General features: G+C 43.1%; 1 protein-coding gene across 1 annotated transcript in view; it reads left to right on the top strand.

Moving 5' to 3' along the window:
• The window catches only part of slc16a4 (solute carrier family 16 member 4), a 129,526-nt gene that overhangs the window by 107,496 nt on the left and 1,984 nt on the right, over positions 1-20,046 (top strand). The window contains exons 7-8 of the mRNA XM_041196100.1: positions 8,283-8,494; positions 11,898-11,991. Coding sequence (XP_041052034.1) covers positions 8,283-8,494; positions 11,898-11,991 — 306 coding nt within the window. The remainder of the gene's footprint in view (positions 1-8,282; positions 8,495-11,897; positions 11,992-20,046) is intronic.

A 20,046-nucleotide genomic window follows, 5' to 3' on the forward strand; every position in this document is an offset into this window, starting at 1 on the left:
ATCTGTTTAGGCTCAAATGCTGCAGTTTAAAATCTGTTCTTTGTAAAAAGAAGCCATTCATTTTTCTGGCTTGGCCTCAGCTCTACTTCTCATATGGTTGCTTAGCAAAATGAAAGCTTCTCCAGCTGATTTTGTATTACCTTCTCTCACTCTCTATCCCTCAGTCACTTTGTTGCTCCAAGATTCTCTAACTGGATCAAATTCAAGTTGGATAACTCTCCAACTCATTTTCTTGCCTCCCCTTAAAATCTTCAAGTTTTGTTTTTCTCACACAATTCCAGTCAGGTTCTAACACTGTATCACCCAGGCCAAGAGTTTACTGAGACTGACAGCCTTGTTAGGACTGACCCAGGCTAGGCTGAGACTGACCCAGGTGAGGCCATGCTATAGGATTTATATTTTGATAACAATAGCCCTTTGCAATTGTGCAGAATCTAGCTTTAGTTGCCCAGTCTCACCAGCACCAAAGCCACAGATACTACGAGCTACACCTTTACTCCTTGGGGATCGTTCAAGCTGGCAGTGCAGCTTTTACTGATCCCTCCCCCTCTCCCCCCTGCGGTACATGCACAAAGATTTGTTGGCAAGAAAGTAAAATCGTGACTGTGACTTTTCAACTTTGTGTCATGTTAGTTTTTGAATTTCTACCCACATAGAGCCAGGCTAGTACTGGTATAACAGCTGACTCTATCTCTATGCCACAAACTGGCAGACTGTGCCCCACAGACACTGCCTGTTGTAAAACTCTGCCTTGTTCTGTGCCAGGATGGCACAGCAAACAACTCCAGTCCTGCGAGCTGCAGCATGAGAGGACCAAGGGTTTAGGTCCAATTTTTTCCAACCTTTGACTAGCAAATCTGCCAATGTCTTACTAGCCACCTCACAGACAAAGACACAAAGCCACTGTGTGATGGGAGGCATTTTGAGGTCATGAAGCACTCTTTTAAAAATGTAAATCACCATGTTTCTCACGTAAGGAAACATTTGCTACATGTACTCAGGAAGGGCTTTGCACAAATCATTTTACCACAGAGACTCAATAAAATGGTCCACCAGCAGATCATTGACCAAGTAACCTGTTTTTGGCAGCATTGTTTCAGTAAGGCATACTGCCCAGGAGAGCAGGGAAACCTCCCCTGGTCATCTTCAAACTTGTGCCATGGGATCTTTAACACCCAACTCTGAGAGCAGACAGGTCCTATGTTTATCATTTTATTTTTAAGACTGCACCTCTGACAGTGCAGCACTCCCTTGGCACAGCCCACACCAACAGTGCAGCACTCCCCTGGTAAAACCCTTATGACAGTGCAGCACTCTGTCAGTAATGCTGACCCAAATCCAGTAAGAATATGTGGCTAAATCGAGGCACAGATTAATTTTGGTTAAATGTGGTAATGTAGTTGTAAGATTTCTTGTACTACAGGAGGTGCAACACAAGAGGCTATTCATGTTGGAAAATACAACACAGGAGACCATTTGGCCAATCGTGTCCGTGCCATTAATTAATTATTTACAATCTATAATGAAGATTTCAATGAGGGACTGGGTGTAATCTGTCCAAGTTTGTTGATGATACAAAGCTAGGTAGGAAAGTAAGCATGAGGAGGGTGCAAAGGACTAAGTTTTAACCCACTCAAAATTATTCACCGAGGCAAAATTGGGCCCAGAGACTGCAATGAGATGTAGATACATTAAGTGAGTGGGCAAGAAAATGACAGATTGAATATAATGTGGGGAAGCATGGGGCAGAATTTAGCCCATGTCAAGCGGGGCTGGACGGGGGCAGTTAGGAAGCTGACCACTGCCCGCAATCGAGGCTGGAAGGCGATTTTACGCTGGCAGGCCCAGCGTGAAACGGGGGATGGGGGGGGCACAGTGGGGGGGAGGGTGGGTGGGTGGGTGGGGGGGGTGGAAAGGGTGAGCGGGCCAAGCGCAAACTTCATGCATGCACACGAGTGTGCGCTTCAGAATCTCCCTGAGGCACAGGGCTGCCTCAGGGAGGTGAAAAGATTTTGAAAAAAAAAATTTGAAAAATATAATACAGCATGTCCCCTCGTGTGACTCTGTCACATGAGCTGGAAAAAGGTTATTAATTAAATTTTAAAACTTATTTTATTTTTATTTGCTTTTGGAAACCTCATCTTGCCCATAGATGAGGTTTCCAAAAAACTGCAAAGGTCGCTTGGCCTTTTCACCTGCCCACTGTCCATAAGGTTGAACGGGCAGCGAAAAATTTTACTTAACTGATTCTTTAATGGCCTCAACAGGCCTTTTAATAGTCACCGGGTCCACTGCTGACTGGCGCACGCCCACCGGCCGAAGTATTGCACAACTGCGCATTGACATCAGGACGCTCGCCTGATGTGAATGTGCATTATTTCACGCTCGAGTTGGTCAGGTGCGCACCTGCCCACCGACCTAACAGGTTTGCCCATGAGCTAGGTAGAATAGAAAAACTGATTGTTCCTCTCTATTTAAAAAAAGAAAATTGATGAGATTCATTCCTGGGATGAAAAGGTTGTTCTAAGAGGAGGGATTGAGTCAAATGGGACTATACTATCTGGCGTTCAGAAGAATAAGCGGTGATCTTATTGAAACAAATAAGAATCTGAGGGGGCAGAGTAGATGCAGAGAGGCTGTTTCTGCTGGCTAGAGAGTCTATAACTAGGAGTACAGTCTGAAGATAAGGAAACTGTGATTTAGGATTGGAAGGAGGAGAAATTTCTTCATTAAGAGGGTTGTGAATCTTTGGATTCTCTATACCAAAAGCTGTTTATGGTCAGTTACTGAGTATATTCAAGACTGAGATTGCTAGATTTTTGGACTCTAAGCGAATTCAATTGATATGGGGATTGGGTGGGAAAGTGGAGTTGAGGTCAAGGATTAGAAGTGATCGTATTAAATGGCGAAGCAGGCACAAGGGGCTGTATCACCATCTCCTACTCCTACTTCTTATGTTCTTCTGTAACAACTAGGGGAAATGGTGTAAAACAAAAACAGAATTACCTGGAAAAACTCAGCAGGTCTGGCAGCATCGGCGGAGAAGAAAAGAGTTGATGTTTCGAGTCCTCATGACCCTTCAACAGATGCTGCTAGACCTGCTGAGTTTTTCCAGGTAATTCTGTTTTTGTTTTGGATTTCCAGCATCCGCAGTTTTTTTGTTTTTATTAAGGGGAAATGGTGTATTTGTTTCATGTTCCCCAGGATGAGTTTGAGGCTCCAGCACGGCTTTTGACAAGTATTTAATGGTCAGCTGTAAACTCAGCAGGTGGAACAGAACTTACTCACAAATAATCTGATCACCAATGCTGTTTGGGTTTTGCCTGGGGTCACTTGGCTTAAGACCTCATCATAACCTCGGTCCAAACATAGACAAGAGCTGAATTCCAAAAATGAGGTTAGAATGACTATCCTTGGCACCAAGATAGCATTAGACTGAAAATAGAATGGTTACAGCACTGAAGGAGGCTATTTAGGCCATTGTGTCTGTGCTGGCCCTCTGCAAAAGCAATTCACCTAGTGCCACTCTTATGCTTTCCCACCCACCACCACCCGCCCCCCCTCCCACCACCCCCCGAGGCCCTGCAGTGTTTTCTCTTCAGATAATGAGCCAATTGCCTTTTGAAAACTATGACTGAATCTTCTTCCACCGCACTCTCGGGCAGTGTATTACAGATCTTAACCACTCACTGTGTAAAAATGTTTTTCCTCTTGACACCATTGCTTCTTTTGTCAACCTCCCTAAATCAGTGCCCTCTGGTTCGCGAACCTTCCACCAATGAGAACAGTTTCTCCCTATCTATGTTGCAATAAGGAACCCTAGTAAAATTGAAGTCAGTGAGAATCGGGGGAAAACTCCGAACTGGTTGGAGTCATATTTAGCACAAAGGATGATGATTGTGGTTGTTGAAGGTCAATTATCTCAGCCCAGGGCATCTATGCAGAAGTTCCATAGGGTGGTCTCCTAGGCTCAAACATCTCCAACTGCTTCATCAATGACCTTGTCTCTATCATAAGGTCAGAAGTGGGAATGTTCCCTAATGAGTGACCATAAGGCCATAAGACGAAGGAGCAGAAGTAGGCCATTTGATTCACCGAGTCTGCTCCGCCATTCAATGAGATCATCATGGCCGATCTGATAATCCTCAACTCCACTTTCCTGCCTTTTCCCCATAACCCTTGATTCCCTTACTGATTAAAAATCTGTCTATCTCAGCCTTGAATATACTTAACGACCCAGCCTCTACCCTCAGCAATAAAAAATTCCACAGATTCACTACTCTCATCTCTGCCTTAAATGGGTGTTCCCTTACTCTGAGATTATGCCCTCTGGTCCTGGACTCTCCCATAAGGGGAAACAACCTCTCAGCATCTACCCTATCAAGCCGCCTAAGAATCTTATATGTTTCAATAAAGTTGCCTCTCCAATGAGTGCAGGCTCAACCTCTCCTCATAGGAAATCCCTCCATACCCAGGATCAACTTAGAGAACTTTCTCTGGGCTGCCTCCAATGTCAGTATACCTCTCCTTAGATAAGGGACCAAAACTGTTCACAGTATTCTAGGTATGGCCTAACAAGTGCCTTGTATAGCTTTAGCAAGACTTCCTTATTTTTATACTCCATTGCCTTTGAAATAAAGGCCAACATTCCATTTGCCTTCCCTATTACCCACTGAACTTGTATGCTAGGTTTTGGTGATTCATGCATGAGGACCCCCAAATCCCTCTGTGCTGCAGCTTTCTGCAGTCTTTCTCCATTTAAATAATAATCAGCTCCCTATTCTTCCTGCCAAAGTGCATAACCTCTCATTTTCCTATATTATATTCCATCTGCCCAGATTTTGCCCACTCACTTAACCTGTCTATAACGCTTTATAGACTGTGTGTGTTATCCTCACCACTTGCCTTCCCATCTATTTTTGTGTCATCTGCAAACTTGGCAATAGTACATTCACTCCCCTTATCCAAGTCATTAATATATATCGTAAATAATTGTGGCCCCAGCACTGATCCCTGTCGCACTCCACTAGTTACAGCTTGCCATCCTGAAAATGCCATTCTGAAAATGCCCCCCTTATCCCAACTCTCTGTCTTTTATTAGTTAGCCAATCCTCTGTCCATGCTAATATACTACTCCCAACACCATGGGCTCTTATCTTATTAAGTAGCCTTATATTCGGTGCCTTATCGAACGCCTTTTGGAAATCCAAATATATTACATCTACTGGTTCCCCTTTATCTATCCTACTAGTTACCTCCTCAAAGAATTGTAATAAATTTGTCAGGCATGATTTCCCCTTCATGAAGCCATGCTGACTCTGCTTGATTATATTATGCACAATGATGGATGTTAAGCTAATTGGCCTATAGTTACCTGTTTTCTGTCTCCCTCCCTTTTTGAATAAAGGTGTTATATTGACAGTTTTCCAATCCTCTGGAACTTTTCTGGAATCTAAGGATTCTTGGAAGATTACCAACAATGCATCCACTGTCTCTGCAGCTACTTCCTTTAATATCCAAGGATGCAACTCATCAGGTCCAGGGGACTTATTGGCCTTTATAGCACTGTGTTCAGTTCTGTTCTCAACTCCTCAGATACTTAAGCACTCCAATCAGATTGCAGCAAAACCTGGACAAGATTCAGGTTTGAGTTGATAAATGGCAAATAATATTCGTGTCACAAGTGCCAGGCAATGGCTCTCCATCAAGACCATCACCTTCTAAAATGCAATTAGGCGTGGGCAATAAATGCTGGACTTTTCAGCGATGTTCACATCCCATGAATCAATAAAACAAGACCCAAATGGAAAAAAGACAATATAATTCTTAGATAAAAACAAAAAAACTGCGGATGCTGGAAATCCAAAACAAAAACAGAATTACCTGGAAAAACTCAGCAGGTCTGGCAGCATCGGCGGAGAAGAAAAGAGTTGACGTTTCGAGTCCTCATGACCCTTCGACAGAACAGTTCTGTCGAAGGGTCATGAGGACTCGAAACGTCAACTCTTTTCTTCTCCGCCGATGCTGCCAGACCTGCTGAGTTTTTTCAATATAATTCTTAGGTTGTTTTATCGCTTTAGTTGCTGCCTAGTTTTAAGCCAGGTATGGACTCTGTTAGTAAATATTAGTAGACTGTACTGAGCCATGCAGACCTGTGAGAGCTGGGATCATTTAGCTGATATCAGAAGATTGTTTTTATCAGCCTTTGTTAGGAAAAGATTGTTTTTATCAGCCTTTGTTAGGAAAAGATGAGACATGGCATTGTTATCTTCAGCTGCATGGGCCCTAAGCTGTGGAATTCCCTAAAACCCTGTGTCTCTTGACCTCTATCTCCTCTTTTAAGGTACTCTTTAAAACCTTCCTCTCGGCCAAGATGTCCTAGTGTCTCTCTCTTTGGCTCAGTGTCAATTCTTTATCTCATTACTCTCTTAAGAAGCGCCTTTGGACTTTTGGGACTTTTTAACATATTAAAGGCAATGTGTAAATATAAGTTGTCATTGCTGATTGTCATTATGTGGCTGATGTGTACTTTAGAAGATGAAAAGAGAAGGTTTGAAGGCGGTGTGCTCAGCGATCAACATTTATTTAGATTGAAGAACTGTCACGGGGAAAAGTCTGTTTTTTCTATTTCCTCACCCAGATTTCCACACCTCACTGGGAAGCCTTGAGTCTACAGACCCTGGATCCTTCCTGATGTGGGCAGGGTCAGGGCCAGGCTGCTGAGGCATCCACTCACTCACCCACAGAATAATTCTTGTCCTCTCCTCTTTGTACTTTTCAAAGGTAATGAATTCCCTCACTACATTCTGCTCTCCAGTTTGACTTCACTTGTGCCCTGCTGTTTACAATTTGGTTCATTGCTGGAATACTTTTGTATCTGGCACTCATGCATTTCCGTCCTCTCGCTCTAGCCAGAAGAACTCACTAACCTTTGGTCCACCGCCAGAATTTACAGGCTCTAACCTGCTCAAACGCTCAGTGCTAAATCCAAGCAAACAGCCTTATTTACACCAAGAAATCAGCAGTAGAATCTAATTTCACATTCCATCCTTTCCCTCTCTCCCATCTCCCTGCTCCCAATTCCCTCTCTTCAAACTTCCTTCTATCATATTTATTGAGTGCAGGTATTGAGGGATATGAAGCAAAGGGGGATAAATGGGATGGAGGTACACATTAACCAGGATCTAATGAATGGTGGAGCAGGCTGAAGGGGCAGATGCCCTCCTCCAGTTCCTATGGAAGAAATTTCAGTTGTCAAAGTGCACACGTGTGAATTTGCTTCTTTTAGCTTGTCTCTTGACACAGTTCTCCTCTTTCAAAAGCCTCCTCTATTATATATTTTACCTCCCCTTAGCTCACCCTTTGTAACCATCTCTTTATTACAGCTTGGTGAATGAGTGACTGCTTTGTCAAGCTCTCTGAGTGGTTTGCTAAGTTCCAAGGTGCTTTATAAATACAAGTTATTGTTGAATAGTTTCTTAAGACTCATTGGGGCTTACAATGAAGAACAGTCATTTGGATAAAAAGAAGAAAAAAAATGGCTTGCATTTAGATAGTGCTTTTCACAACCTCAGGGCATCCCAAAGTGCTTTACACCCAATGAAGTCGTTTTGAAGTGTAGTCACAGTCAATTTGCTCACAGCAAGCTTCAACAAATAATTACGTTGATTGAGGGATAAATGTTGGCCAGGACACTTCCCTTTCTCTTCTTTGAAATAGTGCCATAGAATTTCTTTACATCTGTCCAAGAGGTCAGATGTAGCTTTGGCTTAACATCTCATTCCTTTGTACTGCTTTTGCAACAGTGCAGCACCCTCTCAGTGCTGTCCTTACAAGGAGTGCCAGCCTGGATTTTGTGCTCAAGTCTCTTGAACAGGACTGGAACCCACAATGTTCTGTCTCAGAAGCAAGTGCGACCAGTTGAGCTTTGGATGGCAGAGATGAGGTACAATGTGGTGCCCATGGAACCCATACCCCAGCGAAAACCAGCAACTTCAGCAGAGGTAGAAAATCAGACAGGAAACAAACTGAGTCAAAATTCAATGATACGAAAGTTGCTAAAAGGCCAATGTTTATCTCTTCATAAAGCACTCCACCACTTTCCTCCTTTAAGATGATCCTTAAAACCTACCTCTTTGACCTAGCTTTTAGCCTCCTTATCTCTTTTTTGGTTCAGTGTCTTACTACCCTCATGTGAAGTGCTTCAAAATTTTTATTGTATAAAAGTACAGTGTAATTGCAAGTTGTTGTTGTAAGAGTGCTCCTGTGCTCTGTGTTTTCAGGAATAACCGAGACTGTGGCCCAACTTGCTTCAGGATGGATAGCTGACCAAAACTATGCAAGCAAGTACCACTACCACAAAGCTTATCTTCTTCTGTGCGGCCTCTCCAACCTGTTGGCTCCACTGGCAACCACCTATGCTCAGCTGATGACATATGCCATATTCTTTGCTGTGTTCTGTGGTGGATACATGGCTCTGCTGCTCCCTGTCTTGGTAAATCACCAGCTTTTCTTCTTCATACTTGCACAGTGTCTGTTCAATTTCTCCATTCAAGGCAGTTCCCTTAAATATCTGTTGAAATAAAATGTCACCTAGAAGTGATGCTTTGCGGAATCTGCGAACAAATGTTTAAGAAGTTGGCATGTGGGCCTGCTGTGAGCCTATTTATGTGAAGCAATTTTTTCAGTAATAGTGCAATCTGTATGCTGCAATCTTAGAAGTAGAAGTATCCCTGAGTTGAAGGAATTAGGACTTTTACACAGGGAGGAAATCCACCATTTCAAATTCTCTTCCCTCCAGACCCATTCCAGTGACATCAGTTACACAGAAGCTGTTGGAGCCTCTGTCTGAAACTCTCTTCATGAGGCTAGCTCACTCAATAATCTGAAGTCATATTATTGACAGATAATAATGATTTTTTAAAAAAATTATTCATGGGATGTGGGCTTCACTGGCTAGGCCAGCATTTATTGCCCATCGATAGTTGCCCTTAAGAAGGTGGTGAGGCGCTGCCTTCTTGAACTACTTAAGTCCATGTGGTGTAGGTACACCCACAGTGCTACTAGGAATAGAGTTCCAGGATTTTGATCCAGCAACAGTGAAGGAACGGCGATATATTTCCAAGTCAGGATGGTGAGTGACTTGGAGGGGAACTTCTAGGTGGTGGTATTCCTATCTATCTGCTGCCCTTGTCCTTCTAGGTGGTACTAGGAAGGTGCTGTCAAAGGATCCTTGATGAATTCCTACAGTACATCCTGTAGATGGTACACACTGCTGCTACTGTGCCTCAGTGGTGGAGAGAGTGAATGTTTGTGGATGTGGTTCAAATCAAGCAGACTGTTGTGGGAGCTGCGCTCATCCAGGCAAGTTGGGAGTATTCCATCACACTCCTGACTTGTGCCTTGTAGATGGTGGACTTTGGGGGAGTCAGGAGGTGTGTTACTCATCACACTATTTCTAGCCTCTGACCTGCTCTTGTAGCCATATTTTTTATATGGCGAGTCCAGTTCAGTTTCTGGTCAATGGTAACCTCCCAGGATGTTGATAGTGGGGGATTCAGTAATGGTAATGCCAATGAACATCAAGGGGTGATGGTTAGATTCTCTCTTGTTGGAGATGATCATTGCCTGACACTTGTGTGGCACAAATGTTACTTGCCACTTGTCAGTCCAAGACCAGATATTGTCCAGGTCTTGCTGCATTTGGACATAGACTGCTTCAGTATCTGAGGAGTCACAAATGGTTCTGAACATTGTGCAATCATCAGCGAACACCCCCACATCTGACCTTATGATGGAAGGAAGGTCATTGATGAAGCAGCTGAAGATGATTGGGCCGAGGACACTGGCCTGAGGAACTCCTGCAGTGATGTCCTGGAGCTGAGATGACTGACCTCCAACAACCACAACCATCTTCCTTTGTGCTAGGTATGACTCCAACCAGTGGAGAGTTTTCTCCCTGATTCCCATTGACTCCAATTTTGCTAGGGCTCCTTGATGCCACACTCTGTCAAATGCTGCCTTGATGTCAAGGGCAGTCACTCTCATCTCACCTCGGGAGTTCAGCTCTTTTGTCCATGCTTGAACCAATGCATAATGAAGTGAGGAGCCGAATGGCCCTGGCAGAACCTAAACTGGGTGTCATTGAGCAGGTTATTGCTAAGCAAGTGCTGCTTGATAGCACTGTTGATGACCCCTTCCATTACTTTACTGATGATGGAGAGCAGACTGTTGGGGCAGTAATTGGTTGGGTTGGATTTGTCCTGCATTTTGTGTACAGGACATACCTGGGCAATTTTCCACATAGCCGGGTAGACGCCAGTGTTGTAGCTGCAATGGAACAGCTTGGCTAGGGGCGCGGCAAGTTCTGGAGCACAAGTCTTCAGTACTATTGCCGGAATATTGTCAGGGCCCATAGCCTTTGCAGTATCCAGTGCCTTCAGCCGTTTCTTGATATCACGTGGAGCGAATCAAATTGGCTGAAGACTGGCATCAGTGATGCTGGGGACCTCCAGAGGAGACCGAAATGGATCATCCACTCAGCACTTCTGGCTGAAGATTGTAGCAAATGCTTCAGTCTTACCTTTTGCACTGATGTGCTGGGCTCCTGCATCATTGAGTATGGGGACATTTGTGGAGCCTCCTCTTCCAGTGAGTTGTTTAATTGTCCCACCTCCATTCACGACTGGATGTGGCAGGACTGCAGAGCTTAGATCTGATCCATTGGTTGTGGGATTGCTTAGCACTGTCCATCACTTACTGCTTATGCTGTTTGGTATGCTAGTCCTGGGTGTTATAGCTTCACCAGGTTGACACCTCATTTTTACATATGCCTGCTGCTGCTCCTGGCATGCCCTCCCGCACTCTTCGTTGAACCAGGGTTGATCCCCTGGCTTGATGGTAATGAAATAATGCCAGATATGCTGGACCATGAGATTACAGATTGTGTTCAAGTACAATTCTGCTGCTGCTGATGGCCCACAGTGCCTCATGGATGCCCAGTCTTGAGTTGCTAGATCTGATCTAAATTTATCCCATTTAGCACGATGGTAGTGCCACACAACACGATGGAGGGTATCCTCAATGTGAAGCCAGGACTTCGTCTCTACAATTACTGTTCAGTGGTCACTCCTACCAATACTGTCATGTACCGATGCATCTGTGGCAGGTAGGTTAGTGAGGATGAGGTCAAGTGTGTTTTTCCCTCTTGTTGGTTCCCTCACCACCTGCTGCAGACCCAGTCTAGCAGCTTTGTCCTTTAGGACTCGGCCAGCTCGGTCAATAGTGGTGCTACTGAGCTACTCTTGGTGGTGGACATTGAAGTCACCCTGAGTGATTCCTCCAAGTGGTGTTTAACATGGAGGAGCACTGATTCATCAGCTGAGGGAGGGCAGTACGTGGATAATCAGGAGGTTTCTTTGCCCATGTTTTTCCTGATGCCATGAGGCTTCATGGGGTCCAGAGTCGATTTTGAGGACTTCCAGAGCAACTCCCTCCCGACTGTATATTACTGTGCCACCGCCTCTGCTGGGTCTGTCCTGCCGTTGGGATAGAACATACCCAGGGATGGTGTCTGGGACATTAATCCTCACAGAATCATACCTTACAGATAATATGTCAGGCTGTTGCTTGACTCGTCTGTGAGACAGCTCTCCCAATTTTGGCACTAGCTCCCAAATGTTAGTAAGGAGGACTTTGCAGGGCCGACTGGGCTGAGTTTGCCGTTGTCGTTTCCGTTGCCTAGGTCGATGCCTGGGTGGTCCGTCCAGTTTCATTCCTTTTTTGTGGCTTTGTAGCAGTTTGTTACAACTGAGTGTCTGAAGCCACATGTAGACAATTATATGCAATTGGATCTGCTTGTACCAATTTGCTTTCTTAGAAATTTTTGTGTTCTACAGGTTGACCTAGTGGGTGTGACAAAAGTACGAAGTTCAATGGGGTTTTCAATGTTTTTTGCTGGGATTGGCTGCCTGACAGGACCTCCAGCAGCAGGTAAGGTCATGCGCGTTGCTCCCCAATAATCAACGTTCCTCAACATATAATGTTCCCTAACACAGTCTCCTTAACTGAAAGTAACATTCAGCATTCAGGGACTTAAGCTATTTTAAGAGTGGAACTGTCTGCATTGATATTATACCTGATCATCATCAGGTACGAGAAGATCCTCCTATTCAAATTAGATAGTGGTAGGAAACCAGCTTACCCAGAAGGCATTCTCTCTAAATACTGATCAAGCATCTATGTTTTTTTTTTAATTCATTCATGTGTTGTGGGCATCAATGGCAAGGACAGCATTTACTGCCCATCTCTAATTGCCCTTGTTTGGAGGGCGTTTAAGAGTCAACCATATTGCTGTGGGTCTTAAGTCACAGAGGCCAGACCAAGTAAGGACAGCGGATTTCCTTCCCTAAAGAATATTAGTGAACCAGGTGGGTTTTTACAACAACCTGCAATGGTTTTGTGGTCATCATCAGACTTTTAATTTCAGATTTTTATTTAATTCAAATTTCACTATCTGCCATGGTGGGATTCAAACCCAAGTCCCCAGGTCATTAGCCTGAGTCTCTGTATTACCAGTCCAGTGACAATGTCACTATGTCAATGCATAGAGTTAGAGAGCTGGTTACCCTGTCACTCATTTCCTTACACACAGCAACTCAAATCATTGGGAATCTTACTCGTGTATCATACACAATGACTCTTAGTCTCACAGTTATTGAGCTCTATCAGACTGTAGCAGGGACAGAGAGAGACATATAAATCATGATACACATTACATTGAAGGGGACTCTAAGCAGAGCAAGTCTAACAACTTTCACTTATTTGGAGTGAGACTCTTTCACTTTGCTTTTAATAGTCACCTATTTTCTTTCACCTCATTCTTAATCCAACTCCATGTGTTTAAATCAGTTGCCAATCTATCTTTCTTCTGACCACGAACCTCCTTCTTCACCATTCCCTTTTGTTGATAACCCGATAACCTAACGCATTGAGTCAGAGGGATATGCTGTGTGGGCTAATGCTCTTGGGAGAGCAGCAATTAATGTGAAATAGGTTAACGATTATCTTCAAATATTTCTCAAAAGAGTTTACATGAATGAGTTACTTGGGGATCTAAAACCCAGTTGGTACACGTGCGTGTGTGTGAAATAATTGCCTAACTGTAAGCATGATGTCAGCCACACTTTTCCATAAACAGATCTGCATAGAACACAACTCATCAAATGTTACTGGACTCAGAGCCAATGAGAGAAGATAACAGACTAGCACTCATTCTGTACAAACAGAATATGTAATATAAATGAGCTGGAGACCTATATACTGACAGGGACTCGAATATTAATGTGCATCTCTCATTTTAGAGAAATTGAAAGACAGAAAATTAGACCTTCATACTGGTGCTGATGTAATTCAGCCCATCTCTTGGAAATGAAAATAATGTGTACTAATAGGGTCCCACTCTATCCCAACCTCCCACTCACCCTCCCGCCCCCACCACTCACCCCTTTTCCAGAAATTAAAGATCACTGTCCAGGACATTTCTGCTTAGAAGTTTTCATGTTCTTTGAACATCTTTGTTCATTAGTTATAAAGTAATTGGAGATGCAGTAAAGGCTGTTTGGCTGACAGCCATGATTCATCATGAGACAAATCCAGTCTCACCCCGATTCAAGGTAATGGGAGGTGTGGTTCCAAGTAAATACAGGCTGCGGTTTAGTCTTCATCCCACAGAGACTTGTATTATTGTCAATTCTGTCCTTTCTAAAGGTGCCAACTTCTGCTGGGTTTCGGTTACAGGAGACCTTGTTCTCCTACAGCTTGCAGACCATATTCTAGCCCAGCCAAAGTATGCCCTGTAACTGGAAAATAACTGGTGTATTTCTTCTACACCAGTAAATTATAGCATGTTACAAATAAAATGGATTGTGGGACTTCCGGTGATATAGCTTATCTGTTCTTTCAGAAAGCTTTGGCCAAAATTACATATGAAAGATTTTTATTTAAATTAAGAGGTTTGGAAACCCAATGACTTGGATATTGAAACCAAACTGGGCCTACTAATTGCAAATTAAATTGACTGTACAGCATACCACAGTGTTAGGAAACTACAATGAGTGAAGTTGAATGATCAGAGGCCTTGGATAAAGAGGCCTGGGAGTGACAGTGAACTTGCAGTTTATTGATATAGTATAATGAGGTAATTATAAAACACCAGTCTATAGAGGTAACTTTTATGATTTAGCCGTTCTCAGCCTTATGCCTTTTGTAGTCTGGTGACCACGACGATCTCTTGTGCGGTCAACTATACTTAGAAAAGGTTCAGCGGTCTCTGGTTATTGGGGTTCCTTTTACACTTAGCTTTCCTCTCGAGTACAGAATTGCTAAGTCACCAGGTTTCGCGATTAGATTCCCAGTCCCTCCCAACTTTTAATCATCAAATTAAAAAAGCTGGAAATGGGTTGCAGGCATTGACCTCAGGAATAGGTGACCTGCTCACCCAGTGTATCCACAACATTGAAGGGGTCAGAAACCTCTACTGCTTGAACCTGTACACACTTTGGATAATGTGTTCAGCTCTGGTCCCATCACAGCAAACACAAAGCAGAATGCAGAGGGGACAATTAAATTGAGCCTAGGATGAAGCTATGAGTAAAGAGTATGGAAACTCAAAATCTGCAGAAAGATGGTTAAGGAGCCCTCAGAGGAATATAAAATACTGAAAGCTATAAAGTTAAACTAGTAAAAGATAGAAGGATTTTAAAGGAAATTTCTGTACTCAAAGAATGTGAATTCTTTGGAAAGGGCTACTGGGCAGGCAAGTGGACACTAGAACAGGAAGTGCAGCAAGTATAAAATAGGACAGTTAGCATCTGAATGAGACGGACTTTGATAGAATGAGTGATCTTTTTATCCCTTGCTCTAATTGAACATATTTAACAAAAAGACAACACAAAAACTAATCTGTAACCGCTCATCCCAAATCAGGATCTCAGCCGCAGTGCCTGAAGTGTGTGTGTGTGAATGAGCATTTCAACATTCCACAGGACATCCCAAATCCCAGCGATAGGAATTTAAATAATCAGGAAGGTGCTACATCAGAGAGAAATGGGTCAGAATCAGTACTCAGAGGTCCTTAGTGGATTGATGAGAGCATTTTAAATAATACTCTTTACACAGGGAAACAAGTTCTAGTGAAATTGTGGTCAGTTCTCTCTAGAATCTTATCACCTGTTGTCCTAGAGATGTTTGGGGCTAATGGCCCATTGCCTTCACATGCTCACAGTTACTACGATTTCACTCTGCCTAGTGGGGGTGCAATAGGAAGCTTTCTCCCCAATCCCATACACAAACCTTACCCGATCCAAACCCAACCCCATCCCAACTTAAATTCAACCTGATCCAGATACTGAACACAAACCCACTTCCTCAACACAGCCTGGTCCTGTCAAATGGCTTGTGTTAAAAATCACAGCATTATAAATTGATGTTGTGGGCAGTATTTCAACACTTGGTTTGTTCCCCAGGTGTGGGAATGGAGACATAAACCCTAAGAGAAACAGCTAGGGGGGCTGAGGTGGTGGGTCTGGAGGAGTTAGGATGAGCTTGGATGAATTGAGATGACATTGGATGGGGTGAACAGCCTCATTTGTTTATCTTATGAAAAAAATCATATCCTGGTTTTGATGTTTGCGGATCATAAATATAAGCCCCAGTAATCCCACCGTACTTTTGCCCCAGCTTTAAACCTATGTTCGAAATTTTCCAAAGTGCCAACATTTCCTGCCTATTGCATAATATCTTATAGCCTTGGTGTAACGATGAAATGGAGACATGAAAGGTCAGTTGGGGGCAGGGAGTGATCATTTTACTCTTCCTGGGGGAGGAAGGGGGGTAGAAAGAGAGTGTATGTGTGTGTGTGTGTGTGTGTGTGTGAGAGAGAGAGAGAAATTAGATGTATACTAATTGTGGTTGGTGTGGGTTGAGAGACATTCTGTCTCCCTCTACTGGTCTGAGAGTTTTATTGAAAGGATCTGGTTTTATATCCAAACCTCTAATCATTAAGGCCAGAGGCAACACAAGGGAGGAGAGATAGTTATGTCAAATACATTAAATCAGTGATTTAAAGATATTTCTAGTTGGGAGTCTGGCATTCCTGGGAGCACACAGCCTTAACATGTGAATGAGTGGGAATGGAAAGTTACACCGTGCTGCTATTGCAAAATACATTTATAGCAACAGAAATAACCCGTCCACAAATACAGAAATCTGATGCTATGAAACCCGGGCTTGAAAATCTACCCAGAATGGGCACTAATTCAAGAAATTTCTGTATGTCTCTGAACACAGATGATACTCTTTTCTTACAGTAAATCCAGAAATGGACAGAGGATAGGATCAGGATTTGAGCTCAGACTTTTATTTTGCTTTTGATTAAAATTCAACATAAATCTTACTACAAGGCACACCAGTGGTGCAAGTATGGATCTTTATTTCTTGTTATTAGTGTCAACATTTCACTTTAAACTGTATTTAAAAGTTGTCAGAATCTAGAAGGCTCCATCTTGAAAAGCTGGTGGAAGATGATTCCATCAATAATTTTAAAAAGGGAGTTGGGCAGGTACTTCGATTTAACAGACAAAGATAAAACTGTCTAAATTGGACACAGAGTTCCAACCTCTCCCTAATCATTTGTTCAGGTTTAGCATTACTTCTCTACTCTTGTACTTTATACACGTATTGATAAAACCAGAGATCCTTTATGCTTTTTACAGCTTTAACAACTTCCCTCCCACTTTTAAAGATTTGTGTAGTTCTGCTCCTCTCCTCCTTTTACAGCTATTCCATTTAAGGAACATTTCTTCTCCTTATTCTTCCTCCCCACATATATCACCCAAAGATGTCAGATAAAATTTAATGCAGATAATTGACATACATCTGCCTGATCTCCTAACCTGTCTCTGTCACCAACAGTATCTCCAATGAACTACGTTTTCTATTTTTGGGTCTTCTGAAAACGTTGACGTTGTGGCTCTTTTCCCAATGTAGTTCTTCTGAAAATAATTTTGCAGCTCATCCCTCCAATCTGAAAAACACCCATTAGCTCTGATTTCTATCCTTCAACAACTTCCTAACTATGCTGCTCCACTTTTAATATTACGCCTTAATTTTATACAAACAAGTCTCCAATATGGTACCTTCTCAAAAACCTTTTAAAAATCCATACGCGCAATCCATGGAATTTCCTTTATTAGTGAATCATTATTTCATCGGATTATTAAATTTGCCTGACGTAATTTGCCCTTTAGAATTGGTGCTGGTTATTTTAATCAGCCCGTGAACATTTTATTCATATGGCTGGGAAGCAGTTATAGTTCGACGTTGAGGTCAGCAATCCATTTAAGATCTTCAGCTAACACAGTTTGAATGGTTGTGATGCCATCAGGAATGGATTTCTCAGGAAAGAAGTTCAATACACAGGTAATGGTCATACTCCAATTGCTACAGTCACAATTTGAGCTTTTCCTCGATGTTCCACTTAGGGAGCAAGTAGAAATATCTTCCTTGGACCATTCTCATGCATTTTGAGGGTTGTCCACATTTTCCATGGACCATTGAAACCTGGGGCTTCAACACTCAGTTTTTTTTTTAACCAGCTTGCAGCTGGTGATGTTTGCAGTCAACCAGGAGATATGGGAGGCTGTCATCAGTTTGTAGGGTGTGGTGTGTGTTTCTGTAGGGTTTGTAGGATTTCAGATAAGTGCATGGGCTTTTTGAGGTCCTGTGTCAATAAGAACTATGGTGTGGGGAGTATTTCTTGTTTCTAAGTGTCTTGTCTAAAATCAGACAGGAGGTGGGTTGTGTGTGCAGGGGTTGGGCAGAAAATGGGATCACAGCATGAACTGTAACCTTTCTTCTGCTGCTGATTAAAATTTTTGAAGCATGGAATGATAAATATGCTTTTACACCCAACAGCACTATAGTAAATAAAACAAAAATGGGTTTTAGTCTGAGAATGAATGAGAATGGTCTGAGGATTGCTTTTATAGTAAGTATGTCTACGAGATGGCTTTTTGGAGCAGCTTGTGGTGGAGCCTACTAGGGAACAGGCAATTCTAGATTTAGTGATGTGTAATGAGGCAGATTTGATAAGGGAGCTTAAGGTAAAGGAACCCTTAGGAGGAAGTGACCATAATATGATAGAATTTACCCTGAAATTTGAGAGGAAAAAGCTGGAATCAGGTGTAACGGTATTACAGTTGAATAAAGGCAACTACAGAGGCATGAGGGAGGAGCTGGCCAGAATTGACTGGGAGATGAGCCTAGCAGGAAAGACAGTGGAACAGCAATGGCAGGAGTTTCTGGGAGTAATTTGGGAGACACAGCAAAAATTCATGCCTAGGAAGAAGAAGCATACTAAAGGGAGGACGAGGCAACCATGGCTGACAAGGGAAGTCAGGGACAGCATAAAAGCTAAAGACAAAGCATACAATGTGGCGAAGAGCAGTGGGAAACCAGGGGATTGGGAAGCCTACAAAGACCAACAGAGGACAACTAAAAAACGAAATAAGGAGGGAGTAGATTAAATATGAGTAATATTTATATTACTGGCTAGTAATATAAAAGAAGATTGCAAGAGTTTTTTTTAGATATATAAAGGGTAAGAGAGAGGCAAAAATGGACATTGGGCCACTTGAAAATGACGCTGGAGAAGTAGTAGTGGGAAACAAAGAAATGGCGGAGGAACTGAATAGGTAATTTGCGTCAGTCTTCACAGTGGAAGACACGAGTGACATCCCCAAAGTTCTAGAGAGTCGGGGGGGCAGAGGTGAGTATGGTGGCCATTACCAAGGAGAAGGTGCTAGGAAAACTGAAATGTCTGCAGGTGGATAAATCACCTGGACCAGATGGATTACAACCCAGAGTTCTAAAGAAGATAGCTGAAGAGATAGGGGAGGCGTTAGTGGCGATCTTTCAGGAATCACTGGAGTCAGGACTGGAAAATTGCTAATGTAACCCCCCCGTTTAAGAAAGGAGTGAGGCAAAAGACAGGAAATTACAGGCCGCTTAGCCTGACCTCAGTTGTTGGTAAGATTTTAGGGTCCACTACTAAGGATGAGATTTCAGAATACTTAGAAGTGCATGGTAAAATCAGGCAAAGTCAGCATGGTTTCATCAAGAGGAGGTCATGCCTGACAAATCTGTTAGAATTCTTTGAGGAGGTAATGAGTAGGTTAGACAAAGAAGAGCCAATGGATGTTATCTACTTGGAATTCCAGAAGGCCTCTGACAACGTGCCGCACAGGAGGCTGCTCAGTAAGATAAGAGCCCATGGTGTTAGAGGCAAGGTACTAGCATGGATAGAAGATTGGCTGTCTGGCAGGAGGCAGAGAGTGGAGATAAGGGGGTCCTTCTCAGGATGGTAGTCGGTAACTAGTGGAGTTCCGCAGGGTTCAGTGTTGGGACCACAACTTTTCAGTTTATACATTAATGATCTAGATGAAGGAACTGAGGGCATCCTGGCTAAGTTTGCAGATGATACAAAGATAGGTGGAGGGACAGGTAGTTTTGAGGAGGCAGGGAGGCTGCCGAAGGATTTGAACAGGTTAGGAGAATGGGCAAAGAAGTGGCAGATGGAATACGTGGGAAAGTGTGAGGTCATGCACTTTGGCAGGAAGAAGAGGCACAGACTATTTTCTAAGTGGGGAGAGAATTCAGAAGTCTGGAGTGCAAAGGGACTTTGGAGTCCTAGTCCAGGATTCTCTTAAGGTTAATTTGCAGGTTGAGTTGGTAGTCAGGAAGGCAAATGCAATGTTGGCATTTATTTCGAGGACTAGAATATAAAAGCAGGGATGTGCTGCTGAGGCTTTATAAGGCTCTAGTCAGACCACATTTAGAATATTGTGAGCAATTTTGGGCCCCGTATCTCAGGAAGGATGTGCTGGCCCTGGAGAGGGTCCAGAGGAGGTTCATGAGAATGATCCCAGGAATGAAATGAGGAACATTTGAGGACTCTGGGTCTATACTCGATGAAGTTTAGAAGGATGA

The sequence above is a fragment of the Carcharodon carcharias genome, chromosome 9 (assembly GCF_017639515.1).
Source record: "Carcharodon carcharias isolate sCarCar2 chromosome 9, sCarCar2.pri, whole genome shotgun sequence".
Classification (NCBI taxonomy): Eukaryota; Metazoa; Chordata; class Chondrichthyes; order Lamniformes; family Lamnidae; genus Carcharodon; species Carcharodon carcharias.